This window comes from Xyrauchen texanus, chromosome 14, assembly GCF_025860055.1.
Source record: "Xyrauchen texanus isolate HMW12.3.18 chromosome 14, RBS_HiC_50CHRs, whole genome shotgun sequence".
Taxonomy (NCBI): Eukaryota; Metazoa; Chordata; class Actinopteri; order Cypriniformes; family Catostomidae; genus Xyrauchen; species Xyrauchen texanus.
In genome coordinates, this window is record NC_068289.1 from 4,240,247 (window position 1) to 4,265,544 (window position 25,298).

General features: G+C 37.9%; 1 protein-coding gene across 1 annotated transcript in view; it reads right to left on the reverse strand.

The window, feature by feature from the left end:
* LOC127655059 (contactin-associated protein-like 5) overlaps positions 1-25,298 on the reverse strand; it is a 169,187-nt gene that overhangs the window by 57,593 nt on the left and 86,296 nt on the right. Inside the window, exons 20-23 of the mRNA XM_052142656.1 lie at positions 23,273-23,406; positions 22,924-23,008; positions 22,333-22,536; positions 18,441-18,515 (exon numbers count right to left, since the gene is read on the reverse strand). Coding sequence (XP_051998616.1) covers positions 18,441-18,515; positions 22,333-22,536; positions 22,924-23,008; positions 23,273-23,406 — 498 coding nt within the window. The remainder of the gene's footprint in view (positions 1-18,440; positions 18,516-22,332; positions 22,537-22,923; positions 23,009-23,272; positions 23,407-25,298) is intronic.

Here is a 25,298-nt window from a genome sequence, read left to right on the forward strand (position 1 = left end):
CCTATCAATGAGGAATGTGACAGAAAGAGAATAAATGTGAGGAGACTTAATGTTAAAATCAAGTTTTAAGTTAAAAGAGGTAATATGACAATACATTTTCTTTACATAAAGACTTTACTTAATTTTAGACCTACACTACTGTTTAAAAGAAGTCTCTTCTGCTCACCAAGACTGCATTAATTTGATCCAAAATACATTAAAAACATTGAAATTGTGAACTCTTTTTACAATTTAAAAGAATAGTTTTATATTTGAATATATTGTAAAAATGCTATTTGTGATCAAAGCTGAATTTTCAGCATCATTACTGCAGTCTTCATTGTCACATGATCCTTCAGAAATCCTTATAATATGCTGATTTTCTAATATGGGCATATTTAAACAGATATTTGCAAGCACAAGCTTTGTTTATGATAATGAGGCAGCTTTGATATCATATTACATACAATTTAAATGGCAGCTTTAGTCGAAACAACATTTAATTGTAACTAAAACTTGCTCATTAGGACATATTTTAAATTTCAATCCTGGCTGTACTTATCAGAGTTGCAAATGCATTTCTTTTCTAGTGCTTTTACATGTTAGTGCTGCATTCGACTCGATGGATCACGACATTCTCTTGAATAGGCTGAAGATTTATGTTGGCATAAGTGGACTTGCATTAGCATGGTTTAGGTCCTATTAATCAGACCGCTACCACGTTATGTGTAAATGAGGATTTGTCAAATCAAACAAAAGTTAATTATGGAGTGCCACAGGGATCACTTTTAGGACCTCTGCTTTTCTCCTTATATATGCTTCTCTTGGGAGATATTATCAGGAATCATGGAATAAGTTTCCATTGTTATGCCAATGATACCCAACTTTAGATTTTTTCTAAAACAACAAAATTTCACAATTCTTCAAAGTAGCAGAGTGTATCAATGAAATCAAAGATTAGATAGCCAGTAATTACTTCTACTCAATTCTGACAAAACAGGGGTACTAATTAATGGACAAAAAACCTCTAAAAATAATACGCTAAAATATCATTTGACTCTCGATGGATGTACTGTTAGGTCGTCTTCTACAGCAAAATTCCAAACTTTTCTTTGAAAATCTAATTTCCAATGTTTATAGAACAGCATTTTTCCACCTCAGATATATTGCTAAGTTACAACACATGCTCTCTGTTTCTGATGCCAAAAACTAATGAATACATTCATGACCTCAAGACATGATTATTGTAATGCATTACTGTGAGGATGTACTGCAAGTTCAATAAAAACTTAAATTGGTTCAAATGCAGCCCCATTCTATCGTTGATACATTGGCTACATGTAAAATTCTGTATTATTGTTTAAAATGCTGTTACAAATCTTTGAATGGTCTAGCTCCGCGGTACTTAAGTGACCTTCTGTCATGCTATATTCCATCACGTTCATTACGATCATAAAATTCTGGCCTGGTGATAGATCTTAGAATATCAAAATCCACAAAAGGAGGTAGATCATTTTACTATTTGGCAGCTAAACTATAGAATAGTCTCCCTAACACTGTTTGAGATGCAGACACACTCAGTTTTAGTCTAGACTAAAGAATCATCTATTTAGCCAGGCATACACCTTATTTATCCATCAACTCACAATTAGGCAGCTTGAGTTATGTCTGCCGGAACCAGAAACATTTCTCAGAAATATTTCTCATAATCTATATCTCTGCAATAAATTGAATGGAATCTACGCTAATATTATTCTCCCTGTCTCAACCTTGGGATTCATATCCCAAAGTTATCAGATCAGGCCAGATCCAACTCAGTTCCTGCTTGGTGTCGGACTCCACTGCTACGTGTCACTGAGTGATGTTGACAGAATACAGCTGGTGCTAGCCAGACATCACTTCAGTCTTTTATTATGGACTTCAGAGGATGAACTGATTCCAACACCAACTGAAAGACATCGGATAATTCATATGCCACTGCCTGAAACTTGGATTTAGGATGGCCCTCACTAAACCTCACAGAAATTACCTGCCGGTTGAACTGCTCCTCATTGATCTCTGCCTGCATCACCTTTTCTTGTGACGGTAGTGAAATATTACCATCCTATTCCTTTCTGCATTACTGTTCCATCCCTTTAATTGTGCCTTCATATTCTTTTAAAAACGGAAATGAAGCGGCATATCCAGGAGGTAATTGGAAGGGGAAGAGTATAAAAAATGACGGAGCGAGAGAGAAATGGAATGGAGTGTAAGAGTGATGGAGTAATGTCAGAAATATGTAGAAAGCAGGAAGTCTGAACGTGGCTTCCTGGAGACTGCTATCTCACTGCTGGCAATGGAGGTTCTGCAAATCTTTTGCCTAATTGTTTTTACAGTCACTCCTGGCAGAGTGATTTTAGTGCATACGGCGGTGGGAATACCTCATTCAAGTTCCATTCATTGTCTTGGCTTTCCTGGAATACTAAGCGCTCAGCTACCCACAAGCCACACACACAAATTACACGGTAAAGCACACTCTCCTCCCTGTTGTTTCAAATGGGTGTGGGTTTTGAATGAATCTGCTGAGTATCGCTACTGCTGTGGACTCCAAGAGCAGACTTACATACGGATTATTTGTATTGAGTTTTGCTTATGATGTATTATGATTCCTTTTTGTTCAAACAATTTCAAGTGTAACCCTGGTGAAGAAATTTGTTTTTTATTTGAAAATAATTTGTTGATTAATTGACAATAGGTAATTTAAAGAATTGTGTTTCATTAATACTATTAATAATATATGATATAAACAATATATGATAATAGCAGTATTTAGTATCTTAATTCTTTTCTTGTTACAGGTGGAATTTTTACTCCATTATCTCTCTCCCGCTGATTATTCAACGTAGCGCCAGGCGTGCGTCATCACGGATCGGTCACGCCCCCCTCCTTGTCACACCAGATTAAATCCTGGGAGACCTCTGGCCTGACTTACCCCCCTCCACCCCTCCCTTTCGGCAAGGGCTCCTCCACTTCCCGGCGGACGACAGTGGCTCCTCTGCTTCCCAGCGGACAGCAGCGTGCTGACATGTGAACTTCTGCAGTTAGACCAGGATGGACTTCAAAGACATTAGTCACTAATCTTACAGTTCAAATGAAATCTTTGTTTAAACACTGACCCTTAACCCTTACTTAGTTTACACATTTTAAACCATGACTTACACTGTACAAAAATAACTAATATTGGCATTATATTCATGATGTTTAGCCAGAGGGGAACTGGCCCCCACAGTGAGCCTGGTTTCTCTCAAGGTTATTTTTCTCCATTAACTTGTGGAGTTTTGTGTTCCTTGCCACAGTCACCTTCGGCTTGCTCACTGCGGTTCTAAATACAATTATTATTTAATTATTAATTTTTATACACAATTTACAATCATATTTAATCAAATTACACAATGATGATTCTAAGACTTTTCAAGATAGTTTCATTGTCTGTTAAAGCATGATTTTCTGTAAAGCTGCTTTGAAACGATGTGTTATGAAAAGCGCAGTACAAATAAAAATGACTTGACATGACAAAATGTTTGCCACACTGGTGTAGACAGTTTTTAACTACTGTTGGCATGGCATGAATTTATATAATTCCCAATGTGATTACGCAGCTTGAGATCCTAAGAATGGGAATGTCTCAGTTACATGAAGCATAACCCTGGTTCCCTGATTGGGAACGAGAAGCTGCGTAAGCTGGACATAATCTCTAGCAGCTGCATAGGCTAGTGCCTTCATGCAGAAAATCTGACTCGATGGCGTTAAGTGAGCGCCTTTATGAGCCTATGAAGTAGCTCCCTGGGGGTGTCGCTTAAGCGCCATCAGCCAATAAATTGCCGTTTATTGTATAAGGGCTTCAGTCCTCATGACACTCAGGGCGTGTCCCAGTGCGATTACGCAGCATCTCGTTCCCACCCAGGGAACTAGTGTCATGCTTCACATAACCGAGACGGTCAGCAAATTTCCATAAAAGAATATCTCTAGGTCTAGGTAATAGGAAAATTGCTATTAGATATTCCAAGGTGGCCACTCATACATGATTTGCTGTGGCAAGTAAATACACATTTAAATAACAGTGAATGAAATAATGAAACAAATGTTGATAGTGGTGAAGTAATTGGAGTAATTGCTGGAAAATAAATCTTGAGAAAATCATAGTTCACAACGTTTCTTCACTAGAAACATTTCCACAAAGCTTGATTTTCACTCTCTATAGCTTTCATTTGGACACTGTAAAGATGTGATGGCACTGGAAATGACGAAGATGATGACGTGATGATGAAGAACCCATGTGCAGTTTATTTACAAAAGTGCAAACCAAAAACCGCAAATCCAACGTGAAAACATGAACTAGACATAAACTAGACTTGGCAAACAAGGTAAATTAACACATGTAGACATGACAGACACAAATCTAAAGTTGTCTGATCTACACTTCTCTAGTCAATGGTTAAATGCCATATGTCAGACTTTAACAGTACATTATGCTCTGTGTATTGAAAAGACTCTTTATCCTCATTTGGATTCTGTGTGCGGAGCCACTGCCACTCAATGTTCTTTAGTGACAAATGAGGACACCTCTCTACATAAGAGCTGTGCGGCATTAGAGCTATGGCACGAGAGTCACGCTTGATAAACCCAAGTAAGAGGTGGTCATTTTAAAGCCCTGACACTCTGTCGACCATCACAGATTAAAGAGTGATTGACTGTCACTCACGGTCTCATCACATGTTTGCACAGAGTCCTAATGTGAATTCCTGAGAGGAGAGCTGTTAAAATGCCTCAAAGGCTCTGACTTGGTGATAAGATTTTATTTAATGCAATGATGTTCATGCTCACCAAATGCAGCATAATAATTCAAGATTATTTTGCCAGCATTCACTGTGTAATTATGTTCCTCTGTAATTATGACTGACATATGCAGACTTGATCTAGACATTGATGTCAAATGGAATTGTGTTATGGAAATCTGTTTGCTAATAAAAATGAAAATCTATCGCTCACAATCCACCATGCTATAGACAAAAGCTTTTATGAGAACATTTGCCATTATAGTAGAAAATGAAAAAAGTGGTGATTGCTTGCAGATCGGTTGTCAACCACATCCACACTCATTACAGGGAATTCCTCTTACATTTTATGGTCTTGTAATTTGTCTACTAAGCTACTGAAAAATATTTGGATTAATCCAGCTAGAAATTACACCACATGAGGCAAATGAAAGCTAAATGGAACAAGTGTTTTACACTGTAAAATTTTTATTTCTACCTGATTTAACCCATTCAATTAGTTTTGTTGGTGTAACCTAAGGTTAACCTAATGTTGATGTTAATAAATCATTTTGATTTGAATCAAACTATTTTAGATGTTACACCATGAAGCACATTTATTTCAGTGTATATTACAAAGTATTATTTTTATTATTATCAGCAATCAACAGTTTCATTTCTGGTCTTGAGTCTTGCAGATCCTAAATTACAAATGGAGAATGTGCAAAATAATTGCATTTCTACTTCACAACTGCTGTTTTGCTTCTCCTAACAGATGAATAAAGCGTGCCACTTCACTTCTTCCCTTTCCGACATCTTTGGCAATAATAATTTTCTAATGTGGGGAGAAATCAATTTATCCCTACCATTTTTCTTCCCAGGTAGCAGAACAAATGATAGCATATACATCATACCACTGAGCCATTTTCTGCCAGTCTCTCTCCTGACTAATTCATTTATTGAGCCCTGTGGATGTTCTCATCATTGCACAGCTAAATTTATGGTTGGATTCAGTGTGAAGCACAATCACTTTTCTGTGGGGCTTGTTTTGAGTCTACAGTATATTTATTTTCTCTTATTTGTAATAAATATGAAAGCTCATATTTGAGCTTTCACCATCTTTCACATTGACATTTATGTGTATATAAAGGGCACCATGGTTTAGCTTTGAAAAATTATATTTTCTTTATTTCCAGATTTAAACATCATATACAAATTTTTATTTCTGTATCACGGTCAAGCAGAACTTTAAAAGTGGGTTTGATTGAATGTATCTCTGCGTGGTTATTCTATTATCATATGTACACTATGATGTATCATTTTTACATCATATCACATTAGTATTGTACATATATGTAAGGCATGGTGCACAGATAGTTGATCATCATCGCAAAATTAACCCTGTGACATGGTAAAGATATATTTTGGATGTCTTGCATCACCATGCTTTCTGACCAGCTCATGTTTTTGCAATTTTTTTACCCAACAAATCCCAATCCTGTTGATCTGGCAAGGGCTGAATCCAATTCATCAAAAGCAGATAACTGGCAAACTACATGCACCTCCCCTTGATCTACATTCAAAGTTAATTACACGCTGTTGTGTTCTCTCCTTAGTGGCCACTGACTCATGTGAAATTAGATAAAGATGTTCTTCAGGAGAGAGAAGACTGATCATTGTGATCACTGACAGTTTTATTGTGGAGTGCTCGGCTACACAGCATCATTGGTCTCAAATGACCTCTAATAAAGCCAGATATGCTCCTCAGCTGTTTCATATCATGGGTGCAAATATTATATATATATATATATATATATTTATATATATATATATATATATATACACTCACCTAGAACTTTATTAGGAACACCTGTACACCTACTTATTCATTTGATTATCTAATCAGCCAATCATGTGGCAGCAATGCACTGCATAAAATCATGCAAATATGGGTCAGGAGCTTCAGTTAATGTTCACATCAACCATCACAATAGGGAAAATTGGTGGCATGATTGTTGGTGCCAGACAGGCTGGTTTGACTGGTATAACTGCTGATCTTCTGGGATTTTCATGCACAACAGACACTATAGTCTCTAGAGTTTACTCAGAATGGTGCCAAAAACAAAAAACATACAGTCAGCGGCAGTTCTGTGGACAGAAACACATTGTTGATGAAAAAGGTCAACGGAGAATGGCCAGACAGGTTTGAGCTGACAGAAAGGCTACAGTAACTCAGATAACCACTCTGTACATTTGTAGTGTGCAGAATAGCATCTAAGAATGCAAACACATCGAACCTTGAGGCGAATGGGCTACGACAGCAGAAGACCATATTGGGAACTATTTTTAGGACCATACTGTTCCTAATAAAGTTCTAGGTGAGTGTATATACATAAATACATATTAACAAAATGTAGATATTTTCAGGAAATTAAAAATGTTATATAAATATAGTGTAAACAGAGTAGGGGAGACCAGGCTAGTTGTCCCATTTTTTGTGTTTATTTTTGAAAATCCATTTCTATATAGGCAGATTCCTTTAAAGTCTTGGCTGCAAAAACACTATTGAACATTTCCATCATTAATACCCAGGAAAAAAAAAAAAGAAAAATTTAACACATGTATTGGGGCATGTTATCACACTATATAGGGTAAGTTTATGGAACCTGCCATTAAACAGCCTAATACATATAAGCATTTCAGCAAAATGTAAACAGTGAAAAAAAAACATTATGAAACACGAAACAAATCATGCCTTACACAAAAATAACAAAGCATTGTTTTTGTCAACAAATATTGCAATTAATAAATTGTATACATTTAAAACACATGTGACACAGTGGTGGAGCCAGGAATTTTATACAAGGGTGGTCGGCCAGGGGCCACCAATCACTCTAGAGTGGCACTGCAAAAATGGGGGGAATGTTTTTGATAAGCCACTGGGTTGAATTAGATTTCCCTATCTGTCACAACTCGAAGTTGTGTCGATGAGTTGACATTAGGGGTCACCCTTGGGAGCCCAGACATCTCTGATCTTTTGAGATAAGGCCAATGGGAATTGTCGTGTGGGATTTGCATGTCACTCCCCAGACATACGAGTATAAAAGGAGTGAAGCAGCAAACCACATTCAGATTTCTTCTTCAGAGCCGAGAAGACACATTCACTGAGCTGAATTCTTCCTGCCATTCCATTCATCTCTCCTCTGCAGGAAGCTGCTGGTTCTACGGCGCATTACAGCGGTTCTCCCCCTCACACACTATGGTTGTGTCGAGCAACACCCATGGGTGCTTCAACAGTGCAGCAGACCCCTTCCTTATATATATATATATATAAATATCAATAAAAGAGTTTATATTTCGGGGGTCGGTTAGCACTGGGGGGCATCATGGGGACATCAATTGGACCCTCTCCATCGGATATTCCCCTTGGACCTCCCATTCCCCATCACGCTCGTATGCTCCGACCGAGCTCTGGAGCGAGGTTGCCGGTCCGTCTTACGCCGGACCCGCGATGTTGTTCGGGGCTCGTCACGAAGATGAGTTATCGATCGCTGCATTGGAGTGCGGGCTCGTCATGTCTGACACTGAGGACTCGGCTGGACTCCCACCCTCAGGTGCGGTAGCTCAGTCGCAGGCTGATACGGAGCTGGCGGCCATGCTTGCCTGGGCAGCCGTGAGTGTCAGGCTGGAGTGGTTTCTGGGGCCTGAGTGCCGCTCACACGTTTGTGGCCGGCACCTTTCTTTGCCCGCACATGGTCCGTGAGCTCATCTTCTACACGGCAATTCCCCAAGTGGACCAAACGGTTGCGGTGCACTTGTGACCGCAAACCACCACCACTTGGCGGAGTCGCCCCAGGCTCCCGTCCAGAACCTGTAGGCTGATGTCGTCACTGACGTCTAAAGCCTACAGCACTGCTGGGCACACCGCTTCCGCCTTGTATGCCATGGAGCTCCTGCACATGCACCAAGCCAAGGCACTAAGAGAACTACACAAGGGTATTCCTGACCTGGGACTAATGCCCTCCGAGCAATGAAGGTCACGGGACGAGCTCTCAAGCAGGCGATGTCCACCCTGGTGGTCCAGGAATGCCACCTTTGGCTCAACTTGGTCGAATCGCGAGAGGCCGACAAGGTTTGCTTCCTTGACGCCCCCATCTCCCAGGTTGGGCTGTTTGACAACACCATTGGAGACTTTTCCCGGCAGTTCTCAACGGTAAGAAAGCGCCATACAGCATATCCTGCCTCGGCGGAGCCACAGACACCGCACTCCATCTACTCGTCGCCCTGGGCGTCACTCTGCGGAGGCAACACCAGTTCCGCCACAGCCCACCACAGCCCGCCACATTATTATTATAATAGTAATGTTACATTAATATAGCGCCTTACCAGATGTGGCACAGTTTAAAGAAGAAGAAAGATAAAAGGTTTTGATTTACATAAGGAGGAATATTCCTAATAGATGAAAACTATATGGAGTATTTAAACCTTTATGGGGCTTTTTTTCGGAATTAATTACCTTAATTGCTGATGTGGATATAGATGTGGTCAACTTTAAGAGACAGATAGATGAGCTCTGACGTGAAATCATCACTTCAGGTCAGGAATTTAACATTGCGCTCAGATTTAGGCTATAAATGAATACATGAGAATCACTTGTGAATTGTGTGATACATAAACATAGACATTTCAAGAAGTGGAAAATGTATATGATGCTGTATTTTAGTTAATGTTTAATTAAAGTATAGGGGCCTCCATTGCAGAGAATTCTGGAACCATAGGAGCAGTGATAGGAGGAGCCTCTGTCAGTGAGATTTCTGGGACCACCGGAGCAGGGATTCAGAGGGGCTTCCCTCAATAGAGCGCTGGGTACCACCTCTGGCGAGGGACTGCTTCAAGTTAGGAGAGTGCGATTCTCTTCCATCATTCCCACCATATAATAAGAGGAGCCACTCTTTTTATAGAAAATTTATAAACTTTATCAAAGGCCAATCACCACCCAGCAGACATCCTATCACAGGCTCATTGAGACCGAACCAAGTCCTTTAGCTCAATTTCTCCCCAGTCCAAGCAATTAGTCAGTTAACGAAATTGCTGAGTATATTCCTCTCTGGAATTAGCCCCTTGAGAGAGAATAGATTTCCTCTGCTTGTGTTCTTTATTTGGTCTAGCATTCTGTTACAATGATGGTCTGGTGAGCTGGGGTTTAGGAACCCAAATTAGGAGCTTTATTATAATAATCACTATTGTGAAAACCAAAAGTAAGAACTCACCAGACAAACCAGATACATCAAACAATACAAAACATAGACAGGGAGGACACACAGGGCAATAAATACACACAAAACGAATTAACTAGAAACACCTGGAAACAATCAGGAAAGGGATAGTGAACTAATACAGAACTGAGAATCTAAACTTCAAAATAAAAGACCCACAAGACTAGCCACCCCTACTGGAGGCTAGGAGAAAGTCCCATACATCCCTGACTTGACATTTATGAAAATACTTTTGTCCTGAGAACACAATTAAAGTTTTTGGTTAAAATCAGTCTTTAGTATCTAGTTGACACTTCCTAAATGTGTGGTGTGATTTATAGTGTTCACATTTCCCCCCAAGAACTATAGAAAAAATGTGATGATAATGAAATTTTAGGATGGATGGTAGAATTCACAAAAATGATTCTGATCAAAGATGGTTTTGAACTGTGTTTGAAACCAACATACACAACAATTGCTATTAAAAACACATATTTTTATAATTGATCTTTGACTCAAAACCTTATAGTTACTGAGACATAGTCCACGTGATAACTAGCACTATCTCCCCTATGTCTGAAGACTGAAAGATATTTGTTCAACAGAGGGTAAAGATATCTTCTCAATGATCAATAAAATATGTCTGTAGCTATATCTATAGATTCCTGTGCAAAACTCTATGTATCATAGTCACCTCTCAACCTCAACCCAATTGGATATATTCAAGCATTTTAAGATTGTCTTCTTTCCAGAGTCATTCAGCTCTCACTGAGAAGTTTAAAAGGTCATTTTTGTTTTTCCATTGTGGAATGTCCAAATGCAATCCCTTTTTTTTTGGATCCACTTTATATTGGGTGGCCTTAACTACTATGTACTTAACCATTTGATACAATGTACTTATTATGTACATACATGTTGTTGCATTGTAATTACATTTAAAGTACTTGCATTTAATTACATTTGTAGTTACACTGTTAACTTTACCTCTAACCAACCCTTAACTCTAACCCCTAATCCTAACCCTAACCTTACTCCTAAACCTACCTGTACCTCAACCTGAGTAGCAATAAATGTGGGAATTTTGCAGAACAACATGTATTTACACCGTAAATAAATAGTCTTGTATGTATTAAATGTTAGAACATAGAAGTTAAAGTCACCTAATACAAAGTGTGACCTTTTTTTTAATACTTTATCAAAAATATGCTTTAATATGACTGAATCAACCTGACAACAAACAATCTATTTAGATGTAATAAAAAAAATTATATTCACACATATATATCTCTGTGATCAGAGATGCTTAAATGCAACTTGACATTGAAAGGATGGCCATTGCATAAATTCATTCATTTTAAAATTCCATTCCAATCTCTTCTGATTCCTTTCCTTCTAGCACTCTGAAGCCCATAGAATAACTGTGATATTCCCTTGCATGTTCTCAATGATCAATAAATCATTGGAGTTTAAAATGATTTAGTGAGTGTCAGCACCCAGAGGGAATAATTGCATAGTTTATTGGATTGCCATTATGAAGGGGTATTTATTAAATAGCAGATTTATTAAATAACAGAAGAAGACATCGTCATCATCTTTCACTGTATAATTAGGTTAAATATATAAAAAAAATGCTGGTCACCCCCTTTGAGAAGTTAAAGTGCTTTAAGATCTCCAAAGATAGGCCTATATTGTCTTTATTCATGAAAATAAATGGTTAAAACTTGTAAAAAAAAAAAAAAAAAGGAAAGCATTGAGATTTATCAAAAGACATGGGAAATGATTCATGAATCCGAAGCAGTCAACCATAAAAACAGAAAACAATATGCCCAGCCTAGTGCAATGAATCAATTTAAAATGTATTTCCAAGAGTTTCACATCAAAAGTTCCATTGAATTGAAGTTATGATTATTCTTCCTTCAATGGCAGGTTCAGATCTGTTCTAGCAGCCTAGTCAACAATTACCTATTTGCATAATGGCTGTCACTAGTAACTATTGCACACTTCAAACCAGATGATCTAAGTAATTAATTTGAATTTACACATCTGTATGACACATCAATCACATGGAGTACTGATGTTCATGCTGAAGCTCATAAAGTTCTTAGTTTAGCATTAAAACCTTACCACACACACACACACACACACACACACACACACACACACACACACACACACACACACACACACACACACACACACAAACAATATGGTGTGATAATTGGAACAATTATGATATTAATAAAATGGCATAAAGCTTTTGACATCCTCATTCGTTTGAGAAAGAAGTGCAGGAGTATTTATTTAAGCTGTTTATGTCGATCAATCAAATAAGGCTTTAATGGGATAGTTATGTCATCATTTACTCACCCTCATGCTGTTCAAACTAGTATGACTGTCCTTCTTCAGAGGAACACAAACGGTGATATTAGGCAGAATGACAACCTTTGCATTCATTTTCATTGTATTTTTTTTCTCTTAGTGATGAAATTCGGCTTAACATTTCCCTTTGTCTTCCATATAGGAGAAATAAAGTAATACAGGTTTGAAACAACATAAGGACGAATAAATGTTGGCAGTTTTAATTTCTGGGTAAACTATCCCTTCAGCTTGAGAATGATTCATACTCTGCTAATAACTAATGCAAATGCTACAGTTTTTTCCCTCTATAGTTAATACCAAAAAGCCCCTATTCATTATAATGACACAATTAATCTATAATTATTTGACAATTTTCACACTTTTTCTTACCAACAGATTGCCAATTCCTTGCCGAAACACAGACTTGGAGAATCCAAAACACAGTACATTTCCCAAGTCAGACACAGAGGAGAAGGGCATTGTGATACATCTGCTGAGATCATCCATTTCAAAAAGGTTTAAAATGTATAGTAGAGCAACTGCTAAAGTACATATGGCACTGGGAAGGAAGAGGGCAGCCTGTACCATGCGTGTTACTGTGACCCTTCTGTTGGGGTTGTGAAAAGGATTCACTGCTCTTTCTGATGATAAATGAATGAAAAAAATCCCAAAGATTCTGTGAAGGAGGGACCCAAGCCAAATCTAGGGACCAGAATATCATAGACTTGGAAGTGGGCTCTTTTATCTTGGGCTGTAAACAACCACCTAGTAACCCAGAATACCCTTATGGCACATTAGCGGGACCCTGGAACCCACCCATAGCACTGCAGCATCCGTAGTTGTGTTTTGAGTTTTGCACCTCTCATTTAGAATAATACAGGAGACAACTCTTCAAAAGCAAGTTGTTGCTAAATCATCAACATCATTGTAACTAAGGACTTATAGCACACTTTTGCATGTGCAAGATGCAGCTGGCCTGTATCTCAGTTAAAAAAGTTTAGTTAACCATGGCAAGATTATGCAAACCTAAGCATGGAATTTGCCTTGGTTATTATGGTGAGCATGTTTTGGTGTATCATCTTCACACAATATTCAAGAGTCAATATATTGTGTTTAATAGCAAAAGGCCTATATTTAGTTTTTACCGTAAATTCTCCTCCCTACCCAGTAGGTGGCGATATGTATGGGTATGCACAAATAATGCAAATTGCCCAAAAAAAAAGAAACGAAAATTGATAGTATAAAAATGGACCTAAATATTGATCTGTTTCTCACCCACACTTATCATATCGCTTCTGAAGATATGGTTTTAACCACTGGAGTCTTATGGATTAATTTATGTTGACTTTATGTGCTTTTGGTGCTTAAAAATTTTGGTCACCATTCACTTGCATTGAAAGGACCTATAGAGCTGAAATATTCTTCTAAGGCTCTTTGTTTGTGTTCAGCAGAAGATAGATATCTAGGATGGCATTGGGGTCAGTAAACGATGAACACATTTTCATTTTTGAGTGAACAATTCCTTTAACATATCCAGTCCTTAAAGGCCTTTAAACACAAGCCTTTTCATTTATTCATGAAAAGCTGCTATAGCAATAATTGTACATTCGGAAATCTGTTGAATAAAACCAATGAATTAAAAATATCAATAATAGTAAATAAAACCAAAAACTAAATAAAAATTGGGGTTTGAAGCAAACTAGAGATTACTGAGCTTCAATAACAAATACTTTCTCAAAAATGTGGCACAATGATAAAAAAAGTGTCTTTTTATTAAACATGTATTTACAATATAGCTGTACATTTACATTAATACAAATCAGTCCCTAAAATAATTGATATTAATAGAGGTACAAAATAGTTTAATAGATAATTATATGAAAGGACACTTCAGTTTCCAAAGAGAAAGAAAAAAGATCTGTCAGATCAGTCCTACATCTGTGATAGTAAATAATACAATCCCAATAAAATAACAGCTGTTTGCCACTTACGTGGAGTATCTTGTGTATTTGACTAAAGCATGGGTAACAACAACTGTTGTGTTAAGTTTGATAAACTTGTTGCTTTCATGGAGGTGGTCATGACAAAATCTTTTCTTATGTGTAAATACTGATTCTGAATGACAGGCTCATATTAAAGAACTAATGGCTACAGCTATTATCTATTTAGTCCAGAATTCCCTGATTTTCTTAGTTATCCGGGTCACTATAGAATTGTAGAGTTGATCTGGTCAAATTGACATGTTATTTTTAACTGATGGTGGTGATTCCCTGACATTTAAGTTTTGGGACAGGGGAAACAAGATTGTAATGGGGTGAGCCTGTGACAATGCTTATCAGCTACCGTACATATAAAGCTATCCTTTCCTCCTTTCCCAGACAGTTTGGCCCCAATTTACATCTGTGCTTGTGATTCACACCATTAGCGACTCCCATGGCATTTCACAAGTCCTGTAATGTCACTGTGTGATGAGGTTAAATGTTGGGGAATCTCCGCCATCAGTTCACAACAGATTAAGACATTAAGATGAGTCTTAAAGGGATAATTCACTAAAAAAAATTATATATTTTTTTCATTTATTTATCCTCATTTTTTAAAACCACATGAATTTATTTCTTCTTAGGAAGACAAAATGAGATTTTAGGCAGAATGTTAGCCTCAGTCACCATTCACTTTCAGTGTATAGCAAAAAGATGCAAAGAAAGTCAATGTTGACTGAGGTGAACATTCTGCTTAACATCTCCTTTTGTGTTCCATAGCTGAAAGAAAGTCATAAGAGTTGGAACAGCATAACAGCAGGCATGTTTACCTGCATGCTGACTTAAACTGTTACCACAGAAAAACACAAGATATTTTTTTTTTTTTTTTTTTTTTAAGATTTCAAGAACATGTCAGGATTTGTTAGTTATCAATATGGCAGATATTTCACATCATAACACAGATGGGTATTATCTGGAAGTATCATGTTGAAATCTACAATATTTCTGGATTTTTTTTTAATGTTTGTATTACGTCATTTAACTGAATGTTTTTAGTCTTTGTTAGCAGAAAGAGCTGGACCGTGTAATTTTCGAAACTATTTTAATTTCTAAGGGCAAATGTAAATTGTACTACAGTATTTAATTCTTAACAATGCTATGAGGAAAATACAATTACAAGCCAGGTTTTCACAGTCTGGTCCTTGCACTGTCTTCAACCTAAAGCATTGTAGTATTTGTCTAGTGTATAAGGATTGAGGTTGTGTACTCTTACAATTTTGCCAATTTGTAGATGTTTCTGGCAAACTACAGTAGAAATTTTCCCAGGCTTCAAATACATGTTTTGTTATTGGATAACAGATGTCTACACTGGAGTTAACAATCATGCAGTAAAGCCTGTTATGATGACAGTGTCACTTACCAGTTCCTATACAGAGGGCTTATAATTAAATGATAAAAAACACCTCCTAACATATCACTCACATTCCATCATTTACCTAATGCTGATTAATCCAACAATTGGGGCAAGCATGGTGAAAACTACAAGCTACTACTTACATCGATCGGAAGATTCCAACGTTCCCAAAGTGAGGAAATCTCCAACTAACAATCTTTTCTGGACAGAAAGGGCCTCACCACAGGTTTGCTAAAGGAGACACTGGAGGAACTCAAAGATGAACTGAAAGCTACAAAGACTAGCAAGTGTTTGTCATATGTAGTACTCCTGCATGCTGTCTCTCATAGAGTTGTGAAGGTGAAACTCTGCCCTGTAAGCAGCTTCAAGGCTACGTTGGTGCTCCTTTTCTTGGAGTCTTGCAGTTGTTTGAGCTTGTCGATGCTGGTATAGGAAACGGGCCATCACTCCCAGCACACAGAGGGTACTGAAGACTACAGCTGTTGCCACGCCTGTGAATCAGAAAGGATATTTAGGTGGGCATTTAGAATCGGAAATGCAGCCTTAATCCTTAATACACTAAACGGCCTAAAGTATGTAGACACCCCTTTCGAAAAACACTGGTTTAGCTAGGCCTAATTTCAGTAGACACATTTTGGCAAATCCTACAATTTGCCAAGATTATTTGCAGTAGCATTAAAAATTGTGTTTTCATCTTTCCAGTAACATTTTCAGAACAGCCTTTGTGCAATGGCCCTGTGCACAAAGTGAGGTCCATAAAAATGGATTACTGAGTCTGATGTGAATTAACTTGACTGCACTGCACAAAGCCTCCTGACCATCTTGATACCATCTCTTTCCCCTCTCCAAGAAATATCCTTTGATCATCTGCTTTGCGCTTTTCTCTACTGTCAATGAATCTCTATACTAATTATTTTGAACTGCTGCAAACATTCTGTATTGTTAATCATGCTCTTTTGATCTCAAAGCTGGCAGTGATGGGAAATAGTATCTGTGTTTTTCTGGTATATATTCTATAGTTGAGTGGTCTTTACTGTCCAGGGATTTGTACTTTGGATGTCCATGCGTCACGTGATTTGTGTCATTTCATGTTGATGTCAGGCAAACCGAAGATGATCCATGGAGTCTTGCGGATGACATGTCTGGGCTTTTCCCATTTTTTGCATGGTTATTTTCTTTCAGAGGTAGTTTAAAACAATTGTTTTAGAGCAGTGGCTCATTTACAGGTGAATAGGTGGTGCTTCACTGTTGCCTGGGACACAACATGATGGATTAATATTTACAATACAAATGCAATGGGGTTAAATCTGAATCTGGGTATAATGATCAAATCACAAAATGTTTTGGAACATCCATGACTACCTGCATTTAGTGCTGTCTACTTGTGATCAGATTGGCCAAGACAGATGTTAATACACCCAGGTGTGAACGGGGTCTCTGTCCTTCTTGGTCACACAGTCACTGTCTCCAAATGTATGTTGATTATAAATTTGTTTGTGTGTGGATCACTACCAGGTCCTGTACCGTCATTCTTCATAATATAAGAACCATTCCTCAGATTAGTGATCATGTCGGCCAGCCACTTTTGGGTGCCTATTTAAAGGAATGGTTCACCCAAAAATTAAAATGCTCTTGTCATTTAATGACCCTCATGCCATCCCAGATATGTATGACTTTCTTTCTTCTGATGAATACAAACAAAGATTTTTTTGAAAAATATCTCAGCTCTGTAGGTACTCACAATGCAAGTGAATGGTGGCCAGAACACTGATGGTCCAAAAAGCACATAAAGGCAGCATAAAATTAATCCATAAGACTCTTCCGAAGCATTATGATAGGTGAGGGTGAGAAACAGATCAATATTTAAGTCATCTTTCACTATAAATCTCCACTTCATGTTCTTCTTCTTTTGTTTTTGCTGATTCATATTATTTGAGCATATCGACACCTACTGGGCTGGAAGGAGAATTTATAGTAAAAAGGACATAAATATTAATCTGTTTCTCACCGACACCTATCATATCACTTCTAAATATATAGATTTAACAACTGGAGTTGTGTGGATAACTTTTATAAAACAAGATATTGCTCTAAAAATCTTCATTTGTGTTCAGCAGAAGAAAGAATGTCCTACACATCTGGGATGGCATGAGGCTGAGAAAATGATGAGAGCATTTTAATTTTTGGGTGAACTATCCCTTTAACCGTAGGATAGTGTTATTAACCCTTTAAAGGCCAGTTCTCCCAACAAACAGTTTTGTATCTGACATGTGCTGTACAATAGGGCTGAGTAGCTACAATGGTTTGGTTAAATACTGAAATGAAGTTCAGAAGAAATCAGAAAATTCTATACTTGAATAGCTTCACACAAATTCCTACAAAATCACTTCCTCCTTTAATGGAAAATGTATGCTGTCAACACAATTAACCGTACACAATCTCTTGTGATGGAGATTTTAATGGAGATTCAATGGAGATTTTATTACCTTAAGTTACTGCACACAACAAATTACCAATACAAAGTCATTACACCTTTCTGAATTAAAGAGAGTAAAATGGAAAGGTGAACAAAATCAATATGTGTGATAGTGAGAGCTCATTTCATACTTCACTGACTGTTACAAATGAAACAGAAAAAGCAGGCAGAGGTGGTAAAACAAACCTCCGATCACAGCTGATTCAGACTGGCTGTCGTCTTCATGATGCTCGTTATCTTTTCCCACCTCCTCTCCATGATCTACAGGATAGTGGCACAGAAATACACAGCAATAAAGAGATAAATTATCAATGGTGGATGATGCAGTTGTTTAATAAAGGCAAAATGTCTGGTCATTGCCCAATTACTGAACTGTGACTGAATTGTGTGATATAATCTCTTTGTCAGAGCGAGAGTGAGACAGAGACCCAATTGCAGAAGAACAGTTCAAAGGATTTATTAACAACAAATATCAACATAAAATGTGCATGTGAAGTATTAGAATCCCAGCAGGGGCTGCTGTAGCAGGAGGAGAGGAACAAGTCTGTGTGCGCATAGAGGAGGAGTGCGTTCATAGACAGGTGTACATGTTGAGGAAGTCAGGAGCAGATCCATAGGAAGAGTCCGTCGTAGCATGGTGTGGTGAGAGAACAAAGCCTGGATGAAGGAAGGCAGTTGTTTCACGTCATGTGGGCAGAGACGAAGAATCCTCCACTGGCGATTCGTGGGAGGCGAGGACAGGTGTACAGCAAACTAGAAGGTAACCACACTTCCCGACAAGCGGGCAGAGACCAGACAAAGAGAGCAAGATAAGCTGCTTGACAGCACAAGCAATAATCTAGCGAAGACAGTGAACGCAGACAAGGATTCAATAGGGAGTGCAATCAGAGTGGAACAGGTGTAGCTAGCATGTTAATCAGTGGCATGATCAGTGCTTCCCCGGGATTGATCAATGTTCCCATGGAAACACTGATCATGCATGCCGGCTCCGCCTGCGAGACATGAGTGAGAATGAAAAACAAAACAACAGAATAAACTGGCAAACACACTGGAGCCGTGACAGCACCCCCTCCCTTAGAATTACGTTGCTGGAGGTGAAACTGATCAATGAGGGCGCGGTCGAGGATGTCCCAACAACTCTCCTCAGGTCCATAGACCCCCAGGTCAACCAGGCAACAGGTACATATATAGAGGTGGCTTATGACTGCTACCGCTGACTCCCTCACTGAGGGGAATTTGGAGAGGGGAATGAAATGAGCTGCCTTTGAGAACCAGTCCACTAACAGTCAAAACGATTGTGTTGCCATGGGAAGGGGGGAGGCCAGTAGCAAAATCCATGGCTATGTGTGACCAGGGTCTCGAAGGGACAGACAGCGGTTGGAGGAACCCGAATGGGGGGTTACAGGAGGAGGGTTGTATTTGTCATGCAAATGGGGCAAGCGACAATGCACTGCCATACGTTTCGCGCAAGCAATGGCCCCAGAAACGCTGTCTAATGAGCGCCTGTGTGTGGGTTGCCTCTGGGTGGCAAGATGATGTTGAACGAGTGACACCATGCTCACAACTCGAGAGGCGGGTAGTAGAGTTGGGGTACTCGGGTTCTGACTCGGATGCATTTTTACTCAGACTTGACTGATTTTTCCATGGCCCTCTAGAATCCATGGCATTTGATTTGTGATGCAATGAACAAAATAAATAAAAATAAAAAAACAGAAATAAATGGACACTGTCTGCAAGCAGTTGTAGCACCCCCTGATATTGTAGATGTAGCCAGAGTTTGTTTCACCGGTTGGGCAAACAGACCTGCAGAGCGGCACACTCTAAACTGATATGCTTGAATGTTACTATGGAGACTGCTAAATATCATCAATTACTGAGGTGGCTGGCATGACAAACACATAAAGACGGGTATGTAGCCAATATATTAGAAACTACAAGGCAGTTTTGTACAGCATGGGACCTGACAACTGGTAAAATCACACGCGGCATTTGTGCAGTTAAGAACTTCATTAAGTCAAGTCATCCACATCATGACTCTCTCAGTTTACTAAAAAAAATCTGAAAAATATTGTTAATATTGGGCTATTAAGTCTTTTTAGGCATAATGTATCCACACATGTAGGCATCTGTAGTATCTTGTGGTCCACACAGTGTTGTCAGCTTAAACTGGTCCTTGATTAATTAACTGTAACTTTAAATAGTTTTTATTGCTATAGCAGACTGCATCTCTGAAAAACAGATAAACAGCACCTATTTATTGTTTTTCTATTTTAAAAGCATTGATGAGCTGCTTAAAATATGTTTTTTTTCACCAAAAAATGCACAATGAAATATGAAGTTATTTTGGGCAGTGAAATGTTTTATTTCTATTTCAATTATAGACTGGGTGACCAGATGTCCTTCTTGCTATGTCTCTGGTGTCGATTGCAGAGAAGAAAAACAATTTTGTTGCGTTGCGCATTGATTTGGCAATGCATTCGTTCTACTCTTCAGAAAATCAGCTGAAATGTATCTGGTTACTATGGCAATGACATCATGGGCTTAGTGCTTGCGCTCTATGTCATCCTGTCAATCAGCGCAAATGCCCAAAATAATGCAAAAATGCATTTTCAACAACGAGCTGAAAGAAGCCAATCCATGTTGTCGCGCAACTTGTGAAAATGTAAGCAGGGTATTTCCTGAATGTTCATTTTCTCAAAACAACTCTCACATTCAGAGTTGTTGGACCACCACGGTGAGTTCAGCGAGTTGTGATGCCAACATCTCCAATGCCCAACTAGAAGGGGAGATTTGGTCTTGTTTGATACCCTAGCTGAGTTCCTTGTTACGATAGTGTGGAGCGAAGAGTAGATTCCTCCGATTGGTCCATGTATAGCTAGATTATTCTGTCAGAGCGAGAGTAAGACAGAGACCCAATTTCAGAAGAACAGTTCAAAGGATTTATTAACAACATATCAACATAAACTGTGCTGCAGTAGCAGGAGGTGAGGAACAAGTCTGTGCGTGAGCAGTGGGCGCACAGAGGGCAAAGGAGGTGTGTGTTCATAGACAGGTGAATGCGTTGTGGAAGTCAGGAGCAGATCCGTAGCAAGAGCCCATTGTAGTTTTTTGTGTTTAACTTTTATAGGTCCATCCCTTTGGCTTTTGTTAGTGGTCATTATGTTTCCTATTCTTTATTGTCTTTTCTTTTATATATATATATATATATATATATATATATATATATATCATTTTGTGACCATATGGTGAAAAGTTTAAAACATTTTTGCATGCAAGTTATTTCTGTGGCTAAATTAAATCTAAATTATGGGATGGATTAGCAACGGGTATATAAAATGGTAACATTTCACAAAATGTCCCCCTTTTAATAATAAACATTCTCCTCCTTGGTCCTTTTTTTGGGAAAACATGTAGAGATCTTCTCATGAACTGCCAAACTGATTTGAATAAAATTGGCATGCATACTCTTTGGATATATAGTTCAGTACATTTTAAAGAATTTGGAAGACAAACAATTGCTGATTTATTAGCAAATGTTATGCTTCTCTCTTTAGGTTTTCATCTAAACATTAGTTTCCATATGCAATGAGGCTTGGACCACATTCATTGCTGCTTGCAACTATATTAATGTGTTTAACTTTTTAAATTGCAACTCTTTTTTCCTAACTGCCCCGGACATAGAAAGTCATATTTTGCCTACAATAATTATAAAGCCACACAAACACATAGAAGAACAAAAAGTCACACCATGTGAATGAAATATAAGTTTGTGCTGTTTCTCTAAGAGCCACTCTATGACCTGCTGTCTTCACAATTACAAAGCAGAATTCTGAGGAAATTGAACAGGGAGATGTTTGCCTCCCAAACACATTTTTGGCTTTTTTTTTTAGTGATGATCAACCAACTGTGTTTCGTTGTTATGTGAGAGCAATGGGACACGATGTGCCTGACTGATATCATCACTACCAAAAATGTCCCATAGATCCACACTGTTGAATGTAAAATCCTATGTATTCAGTTAGTGCATTATCAAACAACGTGTTTGATAATTCTTTAAAATGAATTTCTAAGAGCTTACCCAAGCGAGATACAGAAGTTGAAAGGTCAGCTAATGCCCCACAATTCGACTCCACTAAACGTCCTCTTATGCTGACCAGTGAGCTACCTCTGTTCAATAACGCTGCTTTTAGTGGAGCAACGTGGTTGTACTGTACAGATGAGAAGCATCCAATGAATCCTTTGGATCCAGCATGAGTTACCTCATCATCCATTCCATCACTTCCTGTTTAGAATAATGCAAAAAGAAACTATAGAATATATATATATTTCAGATACCGTATTTTATAATTTTTTTTCTGCCAATATTTGATTATTCATCAAAAACACTGCTCATAAGGTAATGTTACCATTTATATCAGAAATGACATGATTACAGACAGACAAAAAAAAATTAAGCTTCAGTGTTTCAGAACCCGTAACTATTATACACATTCTGCTTATTCGTTATTAATACATGTATTGAATGTTTACTACTCAAACAAAATTAAAGGCTTCAAACTGCAGGCAGCCTTCAGAGTTGAATTTCAAATAAATAATTTCTATGCCACTTGTTCTGTTGCAAAGGACTGAATATGGCTCTTTTAAAAAAAGGCTCAACCAGAAGAATTACCTGTCACTTTTCCCAAGGTCAGCGACTTCATAGAATTAAACGGTGTATCGTATGAAAGGGTGTACTTCTTATTTTCATTGTCAACCTGAGAAAAATGGATTCACATATAAAGAAGTACTGAAAAATATCATAAGCAATTAATCACCCTAAATTAACATGTTAACTCTATATATATATACACAGTATACAGTATATAACAATGGTCCTATATTACAAAACAAATGCAATAAAAAAGCATTTCAATGTTCAACACTTGAAGTGCCCAGTTATATGTCTTGTGTATTCTTTTGTAAAGTACATGTAATAATTACACAGTTGTAGTGTGTTTGTGTGCAATGCAATATAACACCTGAACAAACACATCCTTTCCCTCCCGCTGGATATGAATTCTATGCTGCCGCCCATCTGACAGACTGCTCAAGATGGGGCTGAATACATCTGGTCTCTTCTCCTTATGCAGTCGATACCAGATCTGTAAACTCCCTGATTGAACAGATCAATATATTTAGCATATTTGGCATAGGTTACAGATAGCTGCAGTCAGGGATGAATAATGTTGTTGTGAGCATGTTGTAAATCATTGTAAAATCTATTTTATTATACATTTGGTACTTATATTGGTCATGCAAAATTAAAACTATGTAACTCCAGTGAGTCAATTTTGTAGGTTCCAATAAAATTGCGCCAAGTCCTGTAGTGTTCTTACAGAGCTCAGCAGATGGACTCTAGAAGCTCCAGAGGAGAGTATTGCATACATTTATAAATCCAGACTCAAAACACATCTGTTTAGCTGTGCATTTACTGAATGAGCACTGTGCCACTGTGTGTCCGACTGTTTGTACTGTATTTTATTTTATTCTAAACTGTTTCAATTATTCTTATTTTTTATTCTTATTTTAATCTCTTCTATGTAAAGCACTTTGAATTACCATTGTGTATGAAATGTGCTATATAAATAAACTTGCCTTGCCTTGCCTTATATATAAACTATGCAAGACCTCAGTAGCTGCTCTAACAGATTTATAAATATGAATCCCCTGGCAGCCTTTAGCCCTTTTTCTTTGTATTGAATATGTCAATTGACATTTATATATCCCTCCTACACACATATAGTGCAGGATCTGGGGGAGTAAAGAACTGTGCATTATGAAGGTGCAGGTTAGTGCTGATATTCCCTCACATTGTAAAGCAAGTGTTATTAAAAACACCTCCTGGCTTTCTTTGGGCACCAAGGATTACTAAAGCTAACACTTCCCCTCGATATTTGCATATACCATGTGATTGGACTTAGAAAAAAAAGAATGTGGGTGGTGCTATTATGTACAGCATGTACAGTGGCCCCAAATAGCATTTGGACACCCTTCAAAATGCATGAATGTCTTTTCATTTTATAATAAAATATCAAGACAATTGGCATTTAAAGAAATATAGCACTAGCACACTTTTAAAGCAAAACATAAAAAAAGCCTTCTTCAAACAATTAAACAGTAGAACTTTCTGGATGTCAAACTAGATGGAATATGCTTCATCCATAAATAGTTTGATAAAATACACCAGTTGTTACTTTGCTAGGACAGCTGTGTGCCATTTGACAGGGACTGACTTTATTCATCCACTAAAACAACCTTAAAACCAGTTGGTTAAACATAATTGCAATAATGGCTCAGAAAAGTTAAGAGGTTAATTCTGAGAAAAGTTTCTAAATAAAAATTAAAAAGTTCTAGTTTCATTTGTACGCTGAGGCAACTTGGTTTGATATCTAATGCAATGAAATTCATACATTAATGTGCGTCTCAAGTGTCCAAAAGCTTCCATAATTTTTTGAAGCTACTCAGTGGGCCTTATTCATGAAACACGAGCAGAACAAATTTGTTGGGTAAATCATTCATAAAGGTGTTCTGACATACATTTTTGGATTCATTATATTTTTTTGTATTTTTAAAACACTAGTTGTTACGAACCAAATTTACACCTGTTCACGACCATGTGTAAACCATGTGTGCCGCACAAGCCCTCAAAAGTGAAGCCAAAATGTCTCGATCGCCCCCCGGTGACTGGTCCTAGTATAGGTCATAAACCCCGCCTCCCCATGTTATTCAACGGGACGTGAGACCAACTAAACAATTAAATTACACTTCACATATCTTTTTTCCAAAGATAGAAACTACAGTAAATGACAGAAACTATCACGTTGATGTAATTTCAAGTGTTTGTTTTCAAAATAAGTTTGTTTTTAGTTATTTGATGCTATAAAAACGGTGCTGTGACATCATGATTGACAGCTGTGATTGACAGGTTCTCTGAGCGAAGTAGTCACTGAAGCACCAACTGACTTTTTTTCGGGATCTTCGGAGGACTGAGGAGATTGGAGCTTT